The 23,927-nt window shown below is 34.2% G+C and overlaps 1 protein-coding gene and 1 long non-coding RNA gene across 3 annotated transcripts; one reads left to right on the top strand and one right to left on the bottom strand.

Moving 5' to 3' along the window:
- Window positions 1–653: 653 nt before the first annotated feature.
- LOC141046062 (uncharacterized) lies at window positions 654–3,110 on the bottom strand. Its single transcript, XR_012218746.2, has 2 exons — window positions 1,098–3,110; window positions 654–829 (listed from the first exon to the last, which is right to left on the bottom strand). It is a non-coding gene; the product is annotated as an uncharacterized LOC141046062 (long non-coding RNA).
- A 1,220-nt stretch (window positions 3,111–4,330) lies between these two features.
- LOC112290551 (uncharacterized) lies at window positions 4,331–7,397 on the top strand. 2 transcript variants are annotated; one of them, XM_090254847.1, is made up of 4 exons: window positions 4,331–4,607; window positions 4,925–5,004; window positions 5,662–6,071; window positions 6,200–7,397. In XM_090254847.1, the coding sequence occupies exons 3-4, from the start codon at window positions 5,673–5,675 to the stop codon at window positions 6,713–6,715; spliced, it is 915 nt and encodes a 304-aa protein (XP_090110973.1). In that variant the 5' UTR covers window positions 4,331–4,607; window positions 4,925–5,004; window positions 5,662–5,672; the 3' UTR covers window positions 6,716–7,397. The 2 variants fall into 2 exon arrangements, with proteins under 2 accessions (XP_090110973.1, XP_024392695.1); XM_024536927.3 differs by lacking the exon at window positions 4,925–5,004 and having other exon boundaries at window positions 6,200–7,365.
- Window positions 7,398–23,927: the final 16,530 nt, after the last annotated feature.

The following is a 23,927-nucleotide window of genomic DNA, read 5'->3' as shown; positions in this document are numbered from 1 at the left end:
CACTTGTTTAGGAGACACAATACGATGTAAAATTTTGGTCTTCATGATAAAAAAGAAATGAAGGTGAACTCAATTTTAAAGACAATTATTTTATTTTTTAAAAAATATTGATTGTGATACAAGGCCTTTGCAAAGATAAAATGTATTAGGGTTATTTTACAAAAATAAGTACAAGTTCCTACAATATGTGCTCAATAATAAAATATTCTCCTTTTTAAAATGAGTAAAAACTAATCTTTAATGCTTATATGATTATCATTTATATAGACCATTAAATGGCTAAAGATGGAACTCAAAAGCTTGATGCATTTTAATAAATTGAAAAATGCTCACAATAACTGCAAGCGTCATTGATGATGTGTTTGTGTATGGTAAGTAACATAATCATTTTTGGGCAGATTTTTAATCCGTTTTAATAGCCTTTTTATTTTTATAATTATCATTGTAATTACTATTTTGCACTGAGTGATACACAAAATTGATTAAAACTAATCTTGTTTATCTGATCTTGAAAGTACTAACAACAACTCAGCATGTTGATGTATTAAAGTTCTAAGTGAAAAAATAAAAAAAATTCGAGACAAACTCTTGAAAAACAAATCAAATAAACAAAAAAGAAGAAAGAGTAAAACGACAGCATGCTATAAACAGAATGATTCCATGAATAAAAATTTAAATTTAACGAGATCACTCTCTCTATGTATATACATGTCTATAAATCTATCTATCTGCACACAGGTACATGCAGACACAGATATAGATCAATACACATCATAAAACACTTCCATGAGGACACTATACAGTAGCAACAATGTTTCTTAAGAAAAACCTACAAAAATACGCACACAGTCTCTATTCTCCATGAATGAAACACAATAAAAAAAACGAAGAAGTGAATGAGAAAGAAAGAACAAACAAACAAAGGAACAAACAGCATGCAAAAAGATAGCATGGAACAATGCACAGGAACCAACCAGTCCATGCAAATGAGAAACAACCAGTTACATTCCAACAACAACAACAACAACAACTTGTTCGATGTAAGACAGACTGTATGGGATTCAACAATGAACAGACAACGATGTAGCCCAACTTACCACATGATTCCATTCACCGAGGGCACATGAATTCGCATCCCGGAACATGAGCCCTGCTCAACTGCAACAACACTGGAGCAGCAGCCTCGGAGGTATCCACCGCCAGCGCGGAGGCACAGTGTGCCGCGACGGAATATGAATGCGCGTGGATCAGATCCCAGGCAGGAAGGAAGGAAGGATGGCAGGAGCTAGAAAGAAGAAGAGGACGAAGGAGAAGGAGGGGGTGGGACAATCGAGGTGTGGGGAAATGTAGACGGCGCGTGGTTTCTGGGGCTAGGCGGATCACGAATCGCGAGACGAGGAGGCGGTGAAAACAACAATTTCATGCTCTGGTTTGCCAGAGTTTACTCTCCGGCATCTCGGAAAGGTCGGTCGCAGGTGGGGGGAAGATCCGCCGCGTGCTCCTCCTCGTCCTCCTCCGATGGATCCATCGATCCTTCGATCCACCGTCTCGTCTTCCAACACGCAGACCGCGACGCGCAGGATAGTTATATAAATAACTATATATATATATATATATATATATATACATAAACATATAGTTGTGTGCGGGTGTGAGTGTGTGTGGGTGTGTGTGAGTGGGAGTATTATACAAAGCTGCTCGCTGAAAGTCCATCTTGGAGTGTTCTAGTTGCTGCGGCCGGCACGGTAACGTCAGCCTGCGACCACGGCTCCCACTCACCAATTATGGTTAAAACGAATCTCTGTCAGGCATCGGGTTGATTTCTCCGTCCATGCATTGAATTGGTAGGCGATGCAGTGTCAGCAGCTGCCGCGAGTTCTCACCTCGAATATCAACCGGGTTTTAATTTAACCAGGTTTAGGCCAAAATTGGCAGCACTTCACGGTGTCCAATGTGTGCGGAATGAGCCCAGTCGTCTATGAATGTGTTTTTGCAAGCACCGTGGTTGCTCGGAAGGGCACCTATTCGTTGACTGCGAAGCAGTGCCGTTGATGGAGCTCAGCCCTTCCGTCAAGGAGGACAGCTCTTCTCGGGCATCGCTCCGGGTAATCTGGCGATGTCCGAGAAGGTGTCGGATTAGGAGCTGGCTGTGGTGATTGCCTCTTGAGAAAAGGTGCTGTTGTCTGTAACCTCGGGTTTCCTGGTTTCAACGCCTCTTCAGGGCTGGCAGAGCTACCGCTTGGTTTAATAGCCCCAACCGCACTGTGCTTCGTTGTAAGTCCTACCCAACTGTCGTTGAACCAGTTGTTTTGAGTGCCTTTCTAATATCCACATGTTGACTAGTGATGACAAAATCTTTAGCATCTGCACAAATCATCCCTCGAACACGCTAAAGCTCGCGTTGGCCCCACTGTCCGTGTACTTCACCGTTGGCCTACACCAGACCTCACGTGAGGTTGTTTGGGCGATGGCGATTTGAATGCTGTGCTTAGAAGCTAGTGCAAAAGAGACGAAGTGTTCGCTCACAATCAAAGCACCGCATTATTGTTGTGCGACACAACTGGAAAGCTAGGTGAAGATAGAGCCAATGCCTCAGACACCAAACTACGGATACTTTTAATACAATACATAGGAGGAATGTGTTGGTTGTGAGCTTCCAGACCAATCTTTGCATAACAAGTGTCAGCGTCGGTCTTCCACAGCTCAGTCCTCTTAACGAAGATCACTATGTACTAGAAACTACGCAAAAAAGTTTCTGAACTTCTGCGTAAATTTGACTTTGTTTGGACATGTTGGTGGAACATTGACTGGCAGTGAAGGAGATTGTTGTTGAAAACTGGTCGCACGAGAAGGGCCGAAAGCTCCAGACTGGCAAGCCACCGTCATCATATATGTATTAAATGGGTGGTTTCGGTTTGTCAAAATGGGAGAGCTAATGTGGAAATTTTCAGCAACACTACATGGTGACGACATGCTGTTCGATTCAAAACGTTGAGAGGTTCTGCACACTTGTGCCAGTATGAAGCATGTGACTCTGTATCTTGTTGAAATTTCTGTGCTAGTTTTGTAATTCAGTCATAACCTTAAAAAAAAAAAAAACTTACCTTTGTGGACAACTATTTCGATCTTGTTTTGTACATTGATTTGTTCTAGCAAGTGCGAATTTTTATAGATATTTAAAGTAAAATAATACCCATGCATAATTCTTGAACAGAAAATGTAGATTCTGTGGTTGTTTAATTTTGGATGTATTCATTTTATGGTAGACAGAATAAATAAATAAATAAATGGAAAAGAAGAAATTGTTGGGTTGATTTGAGATTTGTGAACAAAGATTCAAATTCGAAGACCGGTCTTAGAAGCCTCCACATCGCAAGTGAAGCAAGCTGGAGACACACCTGGCCACTCAAAAGGCACCTTACTTTGAAGCAAGATATTTTTGGGAATCCTCAATTTAATATACTTCAAACTCACCAAGTTTTGCAGATGCAAATCTGTGACAGAATCATCGATGTATGCAGATTTGTTTGAAATGTTGATTTCTCATATTTGGATTGTTTCCGGTAGCTTCAAATCTATTGCGGGGAAATTCATCTGGCAACACACGGCAAACATGGTTTCTGCAACGCCACCCAGGAAGAATAACCTAATGGGATTTGATTACTGAAAAATTTGGTCAGAAATCTGGCGACAGTTTGCGAGAGACAATGTCACTGCTCCAGAAGGGGGCTTGCGAGTCGCTACCAGTTCTTCGGCTTCTGATCCGAGCCTTGGAAAAAGCGCTGTTATCCCTTCTAAACTTGCCGCCGAATGAACATGAGGGGGAGAAAGGTTTTCCCGTGTCAGAGGGGGGCGGGTAGAGTCAGTCCCCAATCACCGGTAACTAAGCCCACCAACAGGATTAGAGGGGGACAAAGCTGAGAAACAGCTTTGCTAAAAGACAATATGCTCAAATGATCACATCTGACCTCCCAGAACCGTTCACTTCGCAGCCCCTTGGAGACAGCTCCAAGGAGAAGCGCATATCCTTGGTTGCTGGTGGAAGAATCATCTACCAGCTCAGTAAGACGGGCTTCCTTGTCATCATCTTCATCGTCACCAGAGGACCTCCACCCATGAAAAGCCTCCATTTCTCTTTCATCCCCTGTTTAAAAGGTAGTAAAGAAATTGAGCGATTTGAGTAGATTCTACTTTGACTTGGTAATTAGCACACATCTTTCAGTAGACTTGTCCCTTTGGGGGAATGGCAGTCGGAGGATTGAGAGCATGTCAACTCGTCAAGCCGTTGTATAAGCTTGGGTCGTTGAGGTGGCAGAACAATGATTCTGTCGAGCTCCTTGTACGTAGGAGGGATACAGACTCTGATGGGATAACACAGGGGTAGAGGAGGCAGAGGGGTCAGAAGGGTCAGAAGGGCAAGGTTGCGGTGTCCGATATGCCTGGAGGGTCTGGAAGTTTAATGCAGAACGAAAGAAACATGGCAGTCGCCAGTCTGAGCTCTTACAGTGGGCAGAACTTCAAGCTTATGCGAAACATTGGCAGCAACACCAACTCTCTGGTTGCAATGCTTCAAGGCTCGTGCTCTCCTCGCATAGCATCAAATCAAGGTGTGTCTCATATGCTTCTCTGTCTCTTCCCTATAATAGGCACATGCAATTGGAGTTGTATGAGGTGTTGGAATGCGAGTCGGTTTCACAATGCAGGTTGCTAATCTATTCACATCTTTGAATGATGCTCGTAGTCGAGTAGGAAGAGCAGAGTTTTAGACACCAGAGATTGACGAACCATAGCCATTAGAAAAATCGTTTTGCAGAGGACCTCCGTAGAGGTAACATCTTGATGTTGTAGAATGTTGAGAGCATTGATGGTACATTGATAATTGTGTCGATCGATGTAATTTTGGTTGCTCTGATTCTGGATACAGTTCCTTGTGCGACTACGCGGTCGAGCATTTCTTGTTATGCAGAACAGACAACCATGACTTTGGTTCTGACATTCATGTCGGTAGGTCGTGCCAATGTCTGACCTTACCGTTTGTTGGATTCATGTTTTCCTCCTTGAAGTCACGCTGTCGGTCGTGTTCGTTCTATCCCTGAGGCGCAGAGTACTGCACAGTTCCTGCAGAAAGTGACACACAGGTGTCGTCAATGAACAGGTTGAACCACCTCTGGCACGAGTTGATTCGTAGTTGATGTCTCCAGAATGCGCTTCGGCACAGGTTGTGTCTGTGGATCCATGTCCTCACCTTAGGCTACATGACATGTCCGGGAAATCGAAGAGTTTGAGTGGGTGTTGGGGTGAGTTGGTTGTTTGAAAAGAATCATGGCAAGCCACAATTAATCCCTACGAAGGATTCGTGCAAAAGCTATCATTTGTGAATGAGAGAACGTGCAGTCTAAAAAGGAAATGACTGAGCAACGAATTGTGTCGGTACTTGCTTCATCACCTTGCAGCGCACACATATTTGACCAAGTAATGCTCCGGGAGAACCTATGATACTGAAACAAACTGGACTCCAGAATAACAAGAATGAATTGACACGGCCCACGCGATTCTCTTTGTTGTCCTGACCTGGGAGCTGATATTGATGCCTTTCAATCCGTCCTTCTGTAAAAAATTAGTTGAACAGGAGTCCTTATGAATTGGTGGTATATTTTTCAGTGCCGCGGTCAATGGGAAGCCCGAAGGATATGACCAAAGTTTGTGGACAGAAACGACCTTTTTATCCTACAATTGATAGGCGGAGTGTCGAAGAGCCAGACGATGATGACGAAGGAGCCGACGAATTCTCCCTCCGTTCGGAGAAGAAGAGGAGGTTGTCATTTGATCAGGTGCAATCGCTGGAGCGAAGTTTCGAATTGGAAAACAAGCTGGAGCCCGAGAGGAAACTGCAGTTGGCTAAGGAGCTTGGCTTGCAACCTCGTCAAGTGGCTGTGTGGTTCCAGAACAGACGCGCAAGGTGGAAAATCAAACAGCTCGAGCGCGACTACGGCGCTTTAGCAAAGGACTACAACAGACTTAAAGAAGAATTTGAAGCCGTTAGCCGAGACAGAAATGGTTACAAAGCTGAGGTTATAAGCATTTTAAACCCTCCCATCATAACTCAAACTTCTGTGTTAAGGCTCAAGCAGTGTCAACCATGTTTTTTGCTGGTGACCTATGTCACTGAATCTAATCTCTGAATTCCTCTGTCTCGCAGGTGAATCTCCTGAAGGGAATTCGTAATGACGACCCAGATTCTCCAATAACAACGCCTATTCGGTGCCTGAGTGAGACGATGCATCACCCTGCCTCCCCGGCGCAATCGGAAAAATCCGACATTATCTCGTGTAGAAATTGCGCCTCACCCTCCATAGACGTGAACCCCGTACCATCTAAGGAAGCTGGCGTTACAGGAACCATGAGCCCGGACTGCAATTCTAGCAACACCATAGACGCAGACAGCCCCCTCACAAGCCACAGCACCACTAGCTGGAGAAGTTTGTATACTCGGATGGCGCAGACCGACAAGGCGCCGTGGGGGGCCCAGCACACCCAATTCCCTCCCGAGAGCTTTGCAGGTCCCAACTTTCCACATCCCTGCGCGGATCAGAGCCTCGCTGCGGCAGTTGCTGGTGCCCGAGTGAAGATTCACAACCTCGGTGCCGATCAAGCCTTCGTTGCCTCTCGAATGGAGGAGCAAACCATTTTGACCAATTGGTGGGACTGGGATTAATATGAACCCGACGTACTGCTTGATCTGGATTCGATCCACATGCTTATTCCTCGGCTTCCGGCTTCACTCCCGGCTGCTCTTTTCATGTGGTACTAGACACAGTTCCTTCACCATGTGTAATCCAACGTCAATACGAGCCGCACTGTCGGGGATCACTGGTGCCCATATCCAGCACCGATCGCCATCATCACTTGTCGGTGGTCCCACCAGAACTTTTGCGTGGTAGCAATGGAATCACGACAACCAGACGCTTCCAGATTATGCTATGCTGCAACCCTTTGCTGTGCAAATGCACTATTGGCCATAGTTTGAAAATCTTGTTAGATACCTCAGCTTGTGTAAATACCCAGATTAGGGACACACAACCCTCTCAGGACGAGAGCTTCGAATTCAATAATCACAATGATCTAGTACCGAAAACCTCAGTCTCCTTGCCTTAGTGACCCCGCACCATTTCCACCTCTTCGGTGCATCACTGTTCTTCTAGCCCCCGTAATTGTACATACCGGAATAAGTATTTCTTCCTCAAGGCAGGAAGAGGGTTAGAAATCAAAAGCGCATACATGTGTGATACTGAACGAAAACTGATGAAATATCTCTCAGTAATCTTCAAAAGCAGAAAAATGTGTCTGAAAGTTTCAATTCCTTAATCCTGACATGCTCCTCTGGAGCATTCCACCAATGCTCACCAATCACTTTCGGAAGCAGTCTTCAATGGATGGGAATTCACCAGTCTAGTTTGCAGAATAAGAACAGCGAGTGTGAGAATTGTATTTTAAGAGCCACGATGTTTTTCAAAGCTTGGGAAAGATAGAGTTGCAGGAAATCTTATTTGCTTGCCACCATTGCAGAAATCTTCAGCTTTGAAAGAAGAAGAAGAAGAATGAGAAGCAGACAAAGACACTGACACTGTACTATTTGCAATGCTGTGGAGGTTTTGGGGGTATAGACTGGGCCAATGACAAGAGTCAGCGCACGTTGACCATGTGATTATTGTTGTTTTTAATCACTACTTTCGACTTTCTTAATGTTTTCAGTATTATCTTCGCTGTTTTAATATGAAAAATCAAAGGATCTGTTTGATTGTGCTGGATGAAATGTAATGGAATGAGCATCTGTGTTGTGTATGTTGGATAACAAAGTTTTTGAAAAACAAATTTAGAGATTATGAAGGTTTTATATGGCTGATTTTAATTAGAGAATTGATGTTAAGATTTTGCATTTGATACCAACTTGCATTGTAAACTCAAAATGCTTGATATGATGTTAAGACATTGTATGTAACCTGGATTAATTTACTGTACAGTCTTTATTGCCATTTTTATTGTACATCTTTCTTATTAGAATGAATTGTGAATATCTCTGCCAAAGTGATTTTTATGTTTTACAAGAAAGTTACATATAAAGATTATGGTTGTCAATGTGTTGGCCAATTGTAGATTTGTACAAATGAATGTATTAAGAAATTACAATGTTTTTATGGCTAGTAAATGAATTACGTAAAATTTCAATGAAAAAGTTAGAGCATGGGAATAGAATGAACATAAAATATCTTTTACAGTCAACTCACAAAACACATGTACAATCTAAATTACTATTTATTTTTATTTTAATAATATGATCAATATACTTTTTATGAAAGGAAATTTACAAAAAAATTATCTCAGAAATAACATATCAAAAAAAAAAAAAAAAAAAAAAAAAATCACTGAGGTTGAAAAGGAAAATTGCAAAAACCATGAATTCAGACCCTGAAGTAACGAATGTGACGATTTACATATTCTCTTTAAATTTATAAATACAAATATATTTTGATAAAAACATTTAAAATTTAAAGCGTGGTTTAAGCAAATGATAAATTTCTTAAAAATTATTCTAAAAATTATTCAAATGTGGCATAGTTACATAAATAATCATAGAAGTATTTTTTAGCCATTATGTTGATTCTGAGGCTCAAAATACAATATCAATGAATGGTATTTTTTAGGACTTGAGATTTAAGTCAATACCAATGTTAATGTGACCATCAATTGCATTGTAAAAGACCCGATTATTGTTAGGAAATCATTAACATGAATCAATTGAAGCAAATTTACAGTATATCATTACTTGAAATTGTACTCATATAAATATACCATCATCAAAGACCATTATTTGTACATTTCTACAAATAAGTTAGTAACACAAAGACCTAAATCATTATCAGATTTTCAAAAACACTTTTCAAATCCATTAATCGAAATAATCACACATTCTTACACCTATCAACACTAGTCTACTAATCACACGTTTAATCCACACTTCAACTAATATCACAAAGTCATACAAATTTTTCACGTCGTAAGGGATGTCTAAAAAAAATTTAAAAAATAAAAATAAATTTCACAACACCACTCTACTTTAACAAAAAGATTAAGTACTGTGTACGATTCCCTGTTGCAAACAACAATCCCAACAAGTGATCAAGGGAACGGTACAAAGCTTTAAGTATGAGAAGCCCTAAAGGATTTGAAACTGGTCTTGGAAACAACGGAGGACGAAGCTGCGCCGAAGTTGCAGTCGCCGCAGCGGCGTCTAGCATCGCGATGCGCCGGCAGCGTTGATAGAAGCAAAACTCGATGCTCGGAAACTGTCGGATCGAGTTTTGCAAGCGCTCGGCGTCGTCTCCACACAAGTCCAGCTCCGCACAGACCTTATCATTAGTCCCTATGAAGTTGATATCGATCGCAGCGTGGTGTCGCAAGCCGTGCCTGAACAGCCAGGACACTGCAGGCTTTGGATCTAGTTGAGTATTGCCCTAAGGTGGAATCTGAGTTTATGTCTTGGGGATCAGAAGATGATGTCATAAATTTGGTCTTGATCACTTCGATAAACTTTGTATCTTGTTCTTGCACGTTTTAGTCATTTTTAACTAATTTTCTTCTGGACCCATGTTGTGTGTGTGTCTGGACATGTTTCGGAGGATCCGTGGTCAAACTTCCATTGTTATTTCCCACATCAATGTTAAGCTTCAGAAGATCAGCAGCAACAGCAGAATTAGGGATCTTGGAGCTCTGATCTCATGGTTCAGGAAAAGAATTCCGTAAGCCGTGTTGATTAGATGCAGCATTGTGGGTCAGAGAGTATTGAGATTGCCATTGCTCCTCTTGTCTGTAGTTCGATCCGTGGATCCAATTATTCTCAGACGGCTTTTTTCAAATACTTCAGCTTTACCTGGGCATGGGTGGAAATTTATAAGTTAATATGTGGTAACCAATCTCAAACTTGGACAATCTTGAGGGGATTGTTCGATCGATAATCATTAAAAAGATCGATGAAATTTAGGTTGGTCTAATTCTGGAAACAGCTCCTTGTGGGAAAACACGGTCTTGCCCCCCTTGTTACGCAGAAGAGACAACCATGACTTTTGTTCTGACCATCATGTCTGGAGGTCGTGCCAATGTCTGACCTTACCATTTATTAGATTAGTGTTTTCCTCCTTCAAGTTACGCTGTCGCTCTTGTTCGTCCTCGACCTGAAGCGCAAAGCACTGCGCAGTTCCCGCCGAAAGTGACACACAAGTTTCGTCAATAAACAGGTTGAGCCACCTCTGGCACAAGTTGGTTCGTAGTTGATGTCGTCGCAATGCGTCTCGGCACAGGTTGTGTCTATGGATCCACGTCCTCACATTAAACAGCATGACGTGTCCGGAGAATCGACGCGGTTGAGTGGCTGTTGGGGATGAGATGGTCATTCGAAGAGTATCGTGATGAGCCCCCAATAAAACCCGACGAAGGATACCTGCAACAGCTATCATTGCGAATGTGAAGAACGTGGGATCTGGGCGAGCCTGGTTCGCGTTGCTAAGCTACCGATCGATCGTCTGTCTCGACGATGGCAAAAACTAGACTCAAAATCCTTCAATCGAGCATTTAGTATGAAGTTGAAGCTTTGCATTCCATCCTCGTTCAATCAGACGCGTCACCTTGTTGGTGGTAACGTTCACTCAAAGTAGATGGAGGGGGTTCAGGGTCCAACTGTTTTCGTGTGATGAAAAAATAACTTTTTATTTAATGATAGGGAGTTGGCAGAATTTTGAGGGATTGATTCGTTTGCACTCGAGTACTCATCAATTGATTCGTAGTGAAAACAAGATCTTGATCGGGTCTCTTGCGTCCGCTGCAGATCTCCTTTTTCCACACCAGGACTGTAATGGGACTTACTCTAAGCTAAAGACGATCAAAAAACTTTCTCTTCCTCTGTCCCTAACGCATAATCGATGAGATCTGTAGCCTTGCCGACGTAAACATCGAAATACTGTGCACTGTAAATGCTAAAAATTCACGTTATCATTCACGTACATCTACATTGAAGTCAACACTTAATTAGTAAATTTATGCATGTTGTTATAGTTGCATGTTGTTATAGTTGCAAGCATTGCATCCACTTAGTTAATAATTAGCCAAACACCAAAAATCACCAAAAACATTATCTTTATTGTTTTTCAAATTATCAAATATTATAATTTAAATAATGATTTGCAAAGCCAAATTGCTTTAGCTAGTGCCATATATTTGCTTTATGTAGATGGTAATGCAATACTTTATTGCTTTTTATTCCTCTAAGAAATCAATTTCTAGCTAAAAAACATGAGTAACCTAAAATTAACTTGTAAGTAATCCTATTGCTTGCTCAATATGGATTGGAGAAACTATAGACAATATGACTTATACTTGATTGTTGTTATTTTATTCCAACATTATATGATTCTTTAATATATCTTATAGTTTATTTTATATTTTGAATATAAGATATATTAGAATTAAAAAAGATACTGTGCCAAATTGTTGATAATATGAATACAATCCAATTTATAACTAATATAAGTATGCTTTTATAAAATGCAAGAACTTGAAGAATAAAAATAAAAATGTGAGACTTGTTTTAAAGAAAGATAACAAAAAAAAGAAGATAAAATATATATGTTTAAGAAGAAACTAGAATAATTATTGCCAAAGACAAGAAGACTATAGACTCTTAAAACAAGACTAAAAGTAAGAAAGAAGTTGATAAGAGTGAAGAAGATCTCATTTTTGCTTCTATATTTACTATTTAGCTAAAAGCTATGTGATAATATTCAATATGACTTTCAAAATGTGCCCAATTTGTAAAATAAGTTTCCTACATGTGTGCCACATGATCAATATACACTATAGGTGGCCAACTTGTTGGCTAGGTTTTTAATCTATCAATCACCTAAAAGCACATATAAAATTAAGACCATGTCTAAGAAGCTTCTAAAACTTTATCCCACAAGATGTTATAACATTTATTTAATTTTACTTATTTCTATTTAATTCCTCTTATTTATGTAATCAATAGTATTGATTATGTTTGTGATAGCATTAAGCTCCCAACTGATTGAAAATATAGAAACCTTGCTATTAAAGTCTATTTCTTAAAATTAAGAAAAAAGAATTTTTTATTCAATTATATCCTTGATTGCATTGATATATAAATATGGTTATAATTTTTTATGTAGCAAGTTTTTATAAAATTAGAATTTAAGTAGCAACTTACAAAATCTACATACTATATAGAGATAGGATCTCATTATATAATGAGTGCAACCATATTTTGTCTATGAGATTGTGTGACTATATTTGATTATTTTTTTTTTTTTTAGTGGTAATTTATATTCTATAATTTTAAATGATATTCCTAAGTTTCTTATAATATATATATATATATATATATATATATGTATATATTTTTTTATTAAAAATAATCTTCTTTTTATTTAGATAAAAGCTACTTTCACCTTTTGAATTTGAATTTGAATTAAAAAAATATTTTAAAGTTCTTATAAAATAATATTATTTTATTATTATTAGAATATTTCTTTCTTACATAAAAAAATTCTATTTTTTTATGTAAGATTTATGTTTTTCATCAAAATCTCTTTTTTTATTCAATTTATTATTTATAATTGTAAAATGATACCTTATTATCTTTTGTAGAATCAAATAAAATTACTATAATTAGATCAAAGATTTTTTTTATTAAAATTAATGTTATTTATCATCTAGAACTTCTAATCTTGTTGCTAATATTTATTGGATTCTTGATCTAAACTTATGAATATATTTAAGAACACTTTTATTTCTTCTCATCTTAAAAATATATAATATTTATTTTAAATTCATTTTTATCACTATATCTTGTGAATCAAATATATCTATTAATTTTTTCTATAACTAATGTAAAATTTAAAATGATTGGATATGTGGAACAACATGATTTTTAAGATAATTATTAATAATGGTAAAAATAAAAATTCTATCTTCTTAATTGTTTATACTTCATACTCCTTTGGCACATAAAGTTGGATTTCTAGCAACTATTTGAACTATAGTTGGTACCACCAATAAAAATTCTTCACTATATTTTAGAAATTGTAACTAATTTGCTTTAAAAATTAATGTCATTTAAAGTTTCATGTATTAAAATAAGAACAATCAAACTTAGAGATATAACTACTATTTATTTTGTTGGATTTTTTTGTAAAACTTTTGTAAAGAATGAGATTAAAGTAATTCAATAAAATATATAAATATGCTATTTTAAATTATCTTTCTTTTATTTTAAGAATTCCTTGATTTTTTGTCAAATTTTTTCTCAATATCATAGATGTTTGACAAATACAAGGCCTCTACTTTCCAATTGAAAATTTTATAAGTATTTTTTATTTTATGTACATGACAAAGCTGTGGAGCAAACAAACTGACAACACGCCGTGTCAAGGTTCATGTCCCCACACTATGTTGTTTTTTGATATTGTTGTTGCTGCCTTGCTCCTTGGATTGGGGAAATTCGGCACTAGAATATGAGGTTTTGTCTCCCTGTGCTGTAGCTTTTTTGGATGTTGTCTTTTAATAAATTGGGTCTGTGGATTTGCTTTCTCATTTTAGGCAGTTGAATTCTAACGGTCTTGAAAATGAATGCTTACTTTTACATTCTCATTCAATATTGGAAAGGGAATTTCCCAGGTATGTGCCAATCTAGGATGCACTATTTCAATTAAGAGACACTACGCGTGTTAAAAGAAGATGCGTTAGGATTCTCAATGGTATATTGTTATCAATTCTTCAACTAGTAGAAATGAATCTTTCGGCAGTACTAACCTGAATGGTAAAAGAAGGAAGGGGAGCATGCTTGGAGAATTCCCATCACGAAGGTGCTGCAATCTATGTCGTCACATTTCGTAGACCAAATGATAGGACTTAGTGGCAAGCTTGGTCTTGATGTGACGCTTAGAGGCAAGGGAATCATGTTCGGCAGATATTCATGTAATTATGAATTGGAAGCAGGCACTTGCAATCACATATGTCGCTTACGGATGGCCCAAATTGCTGTGCATCGACACCAACTCGTCCCAGCCTGTTGTATGTTTGTCGGTGCAAGCTGGTTAGCTGCTGCTGGTAGCGGCTACACAAGTCCAAGTGTGGAGTGCCGATCATGTGCGTTGCATTGCTAAATGCTTCGATTCCCTCTTAGGTTGCAATTAAAGCACTTTGAGTCGTTATATTGTAGAAGTATGGAGACTTGGGAAAATCCATGTCCCCAGTTTGTCTCAAAGAAATATGTAGCATAATGAGTATAAGATTATTTGTATTTATGCACAAGATGAGCTGCTGTAGTACTCATCTTTTGAAGCTTTGTTTGCATATACTCATCATCTTCTACAAATTTTTGTTTTTGCATTGAATATGAGAATGAAATGTTTGATATCATGAACATGTGCGGCAGACAATGAAGTTGGGTCAATTCAGGCAAGACTTTCAATCTCGCGAGGGTTCAAATGTTTGTGCCGGCTGGAGTGCAAAACACAATACCATAGCTGGATTGGTAAGGTTTTGATCAAAACTTAAGTTCATGTGTCATTTGCTGACAAATGTCGGCACATATTTTTAACTACATTTTTAATAATATTTTTAACTACATTCACATATTTGAGACTATTGGATCTGGAAATTCATTTCAAAATCTCTTCCACCAACTACTATTTGATATTCCTGGTATGCATTGGCGGTAAATGTTCATATCAACTAATCTTTTGCGGGTAGTTTCTTAGACTGAAATTGTTTTCATAGTGTCCTAATAAAGGCATTGCATGAATTATGACAGTTTATTACGAAAGGGACTCGTTTGACTTTGTTTGAATTATTTGGCACACTCATTTGTAGACATCCGAGAGTTACCTTCACTTCTATCATATCGAAGTATCTGTGAAGCAGCTGTGGTTTCTTGTCCAAGACAATTCGAAACTTATCCTAGTCAGTTTGGTCCTCTCAACGAGTTTGCATGTTACGTTGTACAACCACACAACGACAGAGTATGAGACTATTTGAAACATCTTTTGTTGTTAGTTGTTTTATACTCTCATCAGAGAACTTAAATCTCAATGGTGTGGATGTTCTTGCCTAAAGATCATTTATCTGAACATAGCCCTGGGAAGATCAAGCTTTAATAATTTTATGTCTTTTACATCCTTGCAGGAGCTGCATTGCAGGAGATGAGTTCAACATCATCCTTGGATCTTCAAACAATTGTTTTAGGATTGTTTCTTGGAATAGTGAGTTGAGGTTTTCATGTTTTCTATCACCTACATTTATGCACCTCGACTTTCAAATTTTTTTATTTAGATTTAACAGGGAAACGTTGAAGTTAAACCTTTTGCTTATTCATGTGACCAATGTTGAACGCTACTCTTCTATCTGGTAGTTTCAGACTAGAAATTCTGTCTGTCTGCTCACTTTGAACATGTGCTTGGTGTCTCAGATGTTCTGCAAAAGTTTGTCTCAAATTCCAAAACAATTCACGTACTTGATGCTAATAGGACTGCAGCTCCAGCTCGAGATTGTCTTCCAGGTCAATCTTCTTTTCTACTGTCTCCTCGTCCACCACTTTTACCAGCTTCACTTGAAGGTGACACAAAGCCACCAAAAAAGACAAGTGGGTTTTCACAACAAGTAATTTCAGCCAATTATTACGGAAGGGACTATTGCACTTTGTAACATCAATGGACAGGGCTCATGGCAAGACACTGAAATAACTTTAGAAAAGTGGCTAGGAGTCTTTGATGTTGTGTGTGCATCCATTGCTTATGACCAGTAGTACATTGCAGTTGGCACTAAGTGGGGAAGTATAGAGGGCTTCAATTTGGCAGTCTCCATCATATCTTGGTACAATTTCCCTGGTTGACTTGGAATAAAGTTTCAATGTCACAAAACCTTGAAGATTCACATGTTTGTCATTTGCAGTGTGCCATCCAATCTCTGCGTATGTATTTTGAGTCTGCTTCCTACAAACATGAATCTGAATGTGGTTGCCAATGAAAAACGTAATGAAGTTGAAATGAAATCAAAGCATCTTGGTGTGCATTTTTTCAACTTCTATAGTGGTTGCACGAGCCTATGTTTTCATTTAAAAGATTTCTTGTGTATTTCTTTCAGACAGTTCACTATTCTGGTCTTGTGAGATGGGACAAGGTCACTCCTAACAAGTATAGTTTCTATACAATTGAGTCACAAGTACGGTGTAGAAGAAACTAGTCATGTGTTTGAGGTCATTTGGACTCCAGACAACTATGAGTTTGCAGTTGATGGGAGAAGAGGGATTTGGCAACAGGGCCTGCCTCTGGATGCCAACTGAATGGTGCCAAATCAGGCACGATGTTGGAACATTACTGTTTGTAGTCAGTAAATATTAGTTATGATAGTTCAGTTACTTCTTACTTAACTCGGCGCTCTGTAGAAGACCTACCTACTTGAAGAACCCACTGTTCTCGGTATTACAAGTTGAATCTATTTTGTAATTCCTTTTGTTTATTTTTCTGAGCTATTCTTTCATGGTATCAAAGTTGATTTTGTCTTGGACTATTGTTGTTGTCTCACAGCATCTTCTTTATTTCTTTTCTTTCTCAAGCTTACAATGACGGCTAAATAATTCAACCTTATTGCATTTTAATAGTTTATTAGAAACAACCTCTTAGACATCTGGTTTGAATAGAAAGGGCTAGGTAAGTCTCCCACTTTAGGAAAGATGGGAACCTTAGACTCCATAGTATTAAGAGAGATTATGCTAACAGGTCCTACAAACTTTAAGGTATGACACTCAACCTTAAAAAGCATCCTCAAAAGGAAAGACCATTGGGACATAGTTGGCAAATTACTACCATTAGTATCTTCCATCATTATTTCATCAGTAGGAAAGCCAGTTACACCTCATACCACACCAAATTTGTCGAATGGTGTTTCAAGCATTATCAGTCAAGCTGTATGTTTTTGATGCACATAATAAGTATCTCCTCTAGTGACCAAGTAAGCTGTAGTCTACAAATGTTGTTTTTCAATAAATAGAAAAAATATTTGTATGACTGAACAAATGGACATGGTCACATTCATGACCAAGATCTATGATATACAAAGAAAATTCAATTATATAGAATATTCTCAGTCCAACGTTATTCTAGTTCATTGAGTACCTAATCACTTGCCATCATGTTTCTAAACATTATTCAAACAGAACTAAGGAGAATGTATAATTTTAAAATTGGAAGAACTTAGCTCCAAATTACATATGGAAGAAAATTACACCATCCTTAAGCATCAAAAACTAGAGGAGATACTTATTATGTGCATCAAAAACATTGTACACAAAAGATTTTAATTAGGTGGACCTTATTAGTGACCAGGTTTTATCACAACACTATTTTCAATCAAGCCGCCATGTCAAATTCTTCTTTGTCACAAATGTGGTTAACAAAGATATATCTTGCAATACTGACATGCTCCAATACTTCTTCAAGATAGACCAAACATACCAATCAAAGGAGTATTAAGAGGATATTCAAAACCAAACAATAATTATTCAAGAAGAAGAACCTCAAGCAGACATCAAAGAGCAATTAGAATTTATACTATTAAATTATTTGAAGTCTTGTTTGAAGATGCATTAGGCACTTGGTTATAGGAAGTAAAATAGAAATTATAACAATAAAGTTTCAATAACACTAATAGAATCCTAAATAAATTCCAATTAAAATTTAAAAATCTTAATCGAACCTTCATAAAATTTAATTGAAATCTTAAAGAAATTCCTTAAAATAATATAAAGAAATTATAAAGAATTTTATAAAAATCCTAAAAAATAAATAATAAAATCCTAAAGTAATATCAAAATAAAAATTTAAAAAATATTAAAATTAAAATTCTAAATAAATCCTAAGTCAATCCTAAAAAAATTCTAATTAAATTATAATCAAATCCTAATCAAATCTTAATTAAAATTTAAATCAAATCTTAATCAAATCCTAAATTCTAAATAAATTTCAAATTTATAAAAAAAAATTAGCAAAATATTGTTCACACAATCAAAACCTTTTACTTATGGATCATTAATCAATCTCATAAAATTCTCCAAAGTATAAACTCTTTATATTTCTCAAAAATCTATAGGTACTATTAAACAACCTTGACTTTGTAAAAAATTTTAAAAATCAATAAACAATCAATTCACTTAAAATTAATGTTCATAGAATATTTTTTTAGTTATTTTGAGTTTTTTTTTTATTTTTTTTAAATCCTTTCTTTAGTCAATTAAAGAATTTTAGAATTGCCATCAATGTGCAGTTTTATGTGCAATTTTGACTCTTATTTACACTCAATCTTCTTTGAATATCAACTCTTGATTTTTTAAGATAATATTTATTATAAAATAATCTTAATTCTTTTCTAAAGATATATAAATTCATCACATTTCTTATGAACTTTGATTAGTATTATTTATGGCCTTAAAAAGTAAGTAAAAATCTTTTTTACAAAAATACAATATTAATACTTATTAATTTTTATTACCTCCTTATCTATTATACATATTTTAAAAATATTTTTCTAAAATATTTTTATTTAATACCCTCTATAATGTAATTTTTTTCTCTCTTTTATCAAATGAATATATTTTAACACAACAAAAATTGGAATATACAAATATTATTCACAAAGTTGGAACATACAAACATTAATCATAAAGATAGTATAGGATCAATCTTATAAAGAATCAATTCGATAAGTACCACTCACCAAACTTACCTTCTAAAAAACTCATCAAGGTAGCACTCAATACTTTTAGTTTGATATGGAAATAAGAGTGGAATTTAAACTCAAGAACCTCAGCTCATTTTTTGGGTAATAGATATCTTTTATTAATTTAGATTCATTACAATTACTCTTAATTATTTTAATTGGAAAACAATCACATTTAATACAATGACAAAAGATGGCAAAAGATTCTTTACCATCTAGAGAAATAAAAAATATAAGAGATGTAAAGTATATACATGGTCTCTATAGAAATATCTTATCTGTTGACAAAATTACTGATATAGATTACTTAATAATCTTAATTAATTTAAATGTATAATTATTATAAAAGACAAACCACAAAAATTCATTGCATCATGAAAGAGAGATAGAAATAATAGTTTTTATAAACTAATAAATTCATTGAAAATTTTAAAAATAAAAAAATTAACTACCATATAATATCAGCCAATAATGTAGAACAAACTATTGTAAAAAAGACCTTTGTAGTTCATCTATCTCAATTTTGGCATTGCCAATTAAAGCATGTTAATTTTATGAGTCTTAATGCGTTTCACATCAAGATATTAGTTCTAGATCTACTTCTATTTAAAATAGTTCTCCAAACTTATATCAACTATAAATAAGGCAAATAAATCCATGATCCTTTCTCTATATTATCTCGTAATAAATCAACAATTTTTTTTAGCATTAATCCATAATCAATTCTTATGGTCCAATGCCAAAATAATCTTAAGCAAAATTTAAATATTTTATCTTATTTATGAATAACTATAGCTACAAATCATAGATCTATTTTGTGGATATTAGGATTTAGAGTATCTGCTAGGATTTCAAAGATGCCAAACGATCTATAATAGATTTATGGTTTTTTATTTTTATTTTTATTTTTTATGATAAATATTAAGAATAAATTCTATATTATTTAAAATTTTGAAAAAAAATTGAATGGCTGGATCTAAAAATACGAATTTCTAAAATTTAGAAAAAAAATATTCTTTTCAAGAGAAAAATGTTTTGAAAGGGTTTTACTATTATTTAGGCAATTTATGCAAAGTAAAGGAGTTTTCGGAAGCCAAGACTTTATATATCTGTAAAAGATAGAGATATAGAGCTATGACAAAATTATGATATAAAGATAAATTTTTGAAAGATAAATTATTATGGATTTTCTTTGAATTTATTAGAAATCTAACTTACCAGCAAATAGTTAGATATGATTTAGTATAGCAACAAATATAAGAAAATTTTTATATGCTTTAAAAAGCCTTATATATAAAGCTTCTTAAATATAAAAAGATTTTTATTAATAGAATATCTTTTGATATTTTTATATTTATTTGTCCTCTATAGTAAAGATATATCACTTATTAGAACTTGGTTAATAAGTTAAAACTAAATCTTTACAACCAGATATCCAATATATTTTCAAATAGAAAATCATGCCATATAATAGTACTTGATAGAGACCACAAAATAGGTTTATAAAACAAACTTAAAAGTTGATGGTAATTTGATGGAAAAAAAAAAAAAAAAAAAAAAAAAAGACTTAACTACTCATAAGATATTTTAAGCAATATAAAGATATTTACTACAAAGATACATTTGCGCCTATAGTAAAATTGTATCATATAGACATAAAGATTGTGTTCTTTTACAAAAAATTAGAAGAAAAAGTATTCATAACTCAATGAAAGGATTTTGAAGAGAAAAAAAAAAAAATATTAATTATATAAGGTATTCTATAGATAATACTAAGCTCTAAAAGCATGGTATATGAAGATAGATTCTTTCTTTCAATAGTAAGGCATCTTTAAAAGAAAAAGAATTTATAACCTATTTATCTTAAAGCATGATGATAAAATTCTTTTCATTGCTTTGTATATAAATAGCTTATTATTTATTGGAGACTACTTGCAATAGATTGGATGGTTCAAAGACAACTTGAATTATAATTTGAGATGTCTAAACTTGGTGAAGAAAAAATGATCTTATTTCTAAAAAGCTTAAAGTATTAAAATTTCAGTTGGAATTTTTGTTATTTAATATAGTTATGCTATTCAAACATTAGATATTTTTGGATTGATATCATGCTAACCAGCTTCAACTTCCATGACAACCAAATTAAAGTTCTTTATAGATATAAGTGAAGATGCAATAGATCCATCATACTATAGGTCAATAGTCAAAAAATTAGTTTATTTCATGTAAATTCATTTGGATATATTTTATGCAATCAAAATTATAAGCAGATACATATCTAGTCTTCAAATTTTTGTTTTCAAGCAATCAAGAAGATTCTTTGTTATATTGCATAAACAAAAGAATATGAAATTATATATAAAGAAGACAAAAAACTTCAAATATCTTTTTTTTTTTTTTTTTCTCAAGAATGCTCTCCTAACTTTTAAGCTTAAAAATAAGCTATTGCAAGCTTTAATAATTTTTTTACCTACATCATCAAGTTCTTTTGACAATTCAATTTATTTTCCATAAAAATAAGTAATAAAAAACTCTAAATTTATATCTTCTTTAAGTCCTTCAATATCCACTCTATAAAATTCTATAAAAGAGTGCTTCATGGAACTCCAATATCATGAAGTTACAATCAAAGTGCTTCTATTGCTTGTACACAATACATCTATAGGCAAAATGTCTTCAACTTCACTTTCTTGCTTCATATTTTCAAAGACCAAGATGTTTCTTTTTTTCCTCAAGTCTGATTTCAATAACTCTTGTTCATCTTCCAAAATCTTTGGTGTTTTTTCAATCTTGAATTGTTTCAAAATATTACAACAAATAGTGTAGCCATCACTACTATTTTGAATGTTTTCAACAAAGCATGAGACATTATATATATATATATATATATATATATACACTTCACATTATATGTAAACTTTGAAATTATTTTCTTGCCTATTCCATCCATGCCAATAAGACATATTGGCTTTATACTTTTTTTTGCATATCTCCAATAACTTGTTTGAGTAGTCTTATCTACCTAATAATTGATCTTTTTGCAAATGTACCTACATAAACAACCAAATTTATTATACTAAAATATACACATTACATATATAATAATATAATATTTTTATATAAAAACATGTTTTCTTTATATATACTAGTCAACCACTTTAATTTATTTCTTCTCTATACCAATCAATTAAATAAAACAAAACATGAATAATGCAAAACTTTATCATTTTATCATCATCACATGTTTCTTTTCTTTCTATATTTTGGTGATTTTTGTTCTTAGAAGCACTAAAGGAAGAACATATATCTTTTTAAAATCTGATTGAAAACTTTGTAATCAAACTTAAAAGTCTCTCATAAATATCTCTAAACTTTAGACATCATGAAGGATTTCAATTCCAACATTCTTTAATTAATTTGATCAACTCATCACAATTTGAAGGAAGCATTTGTCTTTTTTTTTTTTTTTTTTTTTTTTTTTTTCTTTTTTGGCTAAAAAATATTTAATAACATTGGAATGACTTAAACCTACTAAGATGTCTATTTCAATAGAAACATGCTCTTCAAAGGTAGCAACTACTATCTTCATGGCACTCAATATTTTAAAACACTTTGATTTGTAAATAACTCTATTAGCATATTTACTTATATAATCATCAATTATTAAACTTTCAATGTTTTTTGAAAGTTTCAAAGTATCTAAGTATTAAAGATAAGAATTCAAAGAAGATATGTAAATAAGTAAAAAAATAAATCAAAGAGGTATGACAAAATAGAAATAAGAGAGTAAATATATTTACTAAGAAACTTGAATGGCTATTGTTAAAGACTAAGAAGCTAGAGACTCTTGAAATTAGACTGAAAGTAAGAAAAGAATTGATAAGAGTGAAGAAGACTTCATTCTTGCCTCTATACATAATATCTACCTAAAAGCTATACAGCAATGTTCTATAGGACCTCCAACATGTGTGCAATTTATAAGACATATATCTAACTTATAAGACAAGTTTCTAATATGTACACCACATAATAAGCTTATTTCATAAGCTACTAATACATACAACATACGGCTAACTTTTTAGCCAAGTTTCTAACCTATTAATCACCTATACACATGTATAAGGATAAAAATACATCTATAGAACTTATAAGAATCTTCTCTATAAGATATTATCAAATTAATCTAAATTTAACTATTTCTACCTATTCATATTATCTAAATAATTATTAAAGTAAATATTTCTATAACATTATTTTTTTTTTTAGGAATAAATTCCACAAGGAGAAATGATCACATGTTGATGAAGTCTAAATTTCAACAAATTGTATTTGTCACATACTTTGATCACTATTTCATTCAAAGGTAGTTAATATGTCTTCTTAATCATTGATAATGTTCTATTTTAGGAAAAAAAGACCACCCTATTATTTGATCATTTTTGAGGCCTTCATAACTTCTTTTAAAAAAAATATAAATTACATCATCAAGAGTCATTCCCACTTCCAATAAAATCACCAAATATTAAGAGTCTCTTCTAAGGTTGTAATATCAAACACATTGTTGTTATATAACATGATTAATGAATGAAAGAAAGAAGAAAATATTATATTATAAAAGATCTTGTTTTAAAATATTTTATCAAATTATCTTAAAAATATAGATAATAGTCAAAAAGATAATAAAATTAAAAAATACTAATACTACTTTTTATAAAATAAGCTTCTATCTACTTTGTACGACCATAAATAAAGAAAAATAAAGTAGATTGAAAATTAAATAATATAGGCATATGCAAGAAGAAATTAAGAGTAGATTTTAAGAAAATTTACCTCAAGAAGCCAAGAATTGATATCCAAAAACAACCAGTTGTCAACTTAGGTCAAAATTAGACCTCAAGGCACAAAATCATGCACCTATGATGACTCTAGGGTTCTTTTGTAAATCAAAGAGTGGAATTAAAGGAAGAAATTAAGGATAGATTTTTAAGAATTGATTTCATGTCATTTGAATCAATATTGAGATTTTGAAGGATTTTCAAAATTAGTGATAATTTTGGTAGGATGAAGGTTTGAGAAATAAAAATATA

The sequence above is a fragment of the Physcomitrium patens genome, chromosome 1 (assembly GCF_059467195.1).
Source record: "Physcomitrium patens ecotype Gransden chromosome 1, ASM5946719v1, whole genome shotgun sequence".
In the NCBI taxonomy this organism is placed as follows: Eukaryota; Viridiplantae; Streptophyta; class Bryopsida; order Funariales; family Funariaceae; genus Physcomitrium; species Physcomitrium patens.
Note: the sequence above shows the minus strand (reverse complement) of the source record. Positions and strands in the feature narration are given on the sequence as shown.

Coding starts and splice junctions, on each gene's coding strand:
- LOC112290551 (XM_024536927.3), top strand. CDS start 4,436: ATGCCTGGAGGGTCTGGAAGTTTAATGCAGAACGAAAGAAACATGGCA. Junction 4,608..5,661: donor TCGCATAGCATCAAATCAAG/GTGTGTCTCATA, acceptor TATATTTTTCAG/TGCCGCGGTCAATGGGAAGC. Junction 6,072..6,199: donor GAAATGGTTACAAAGCTGAG/GTTATAAGCATT, acceptor TCTGTCTCGCAG/GTGAATCTCCTGAAGGGAAT.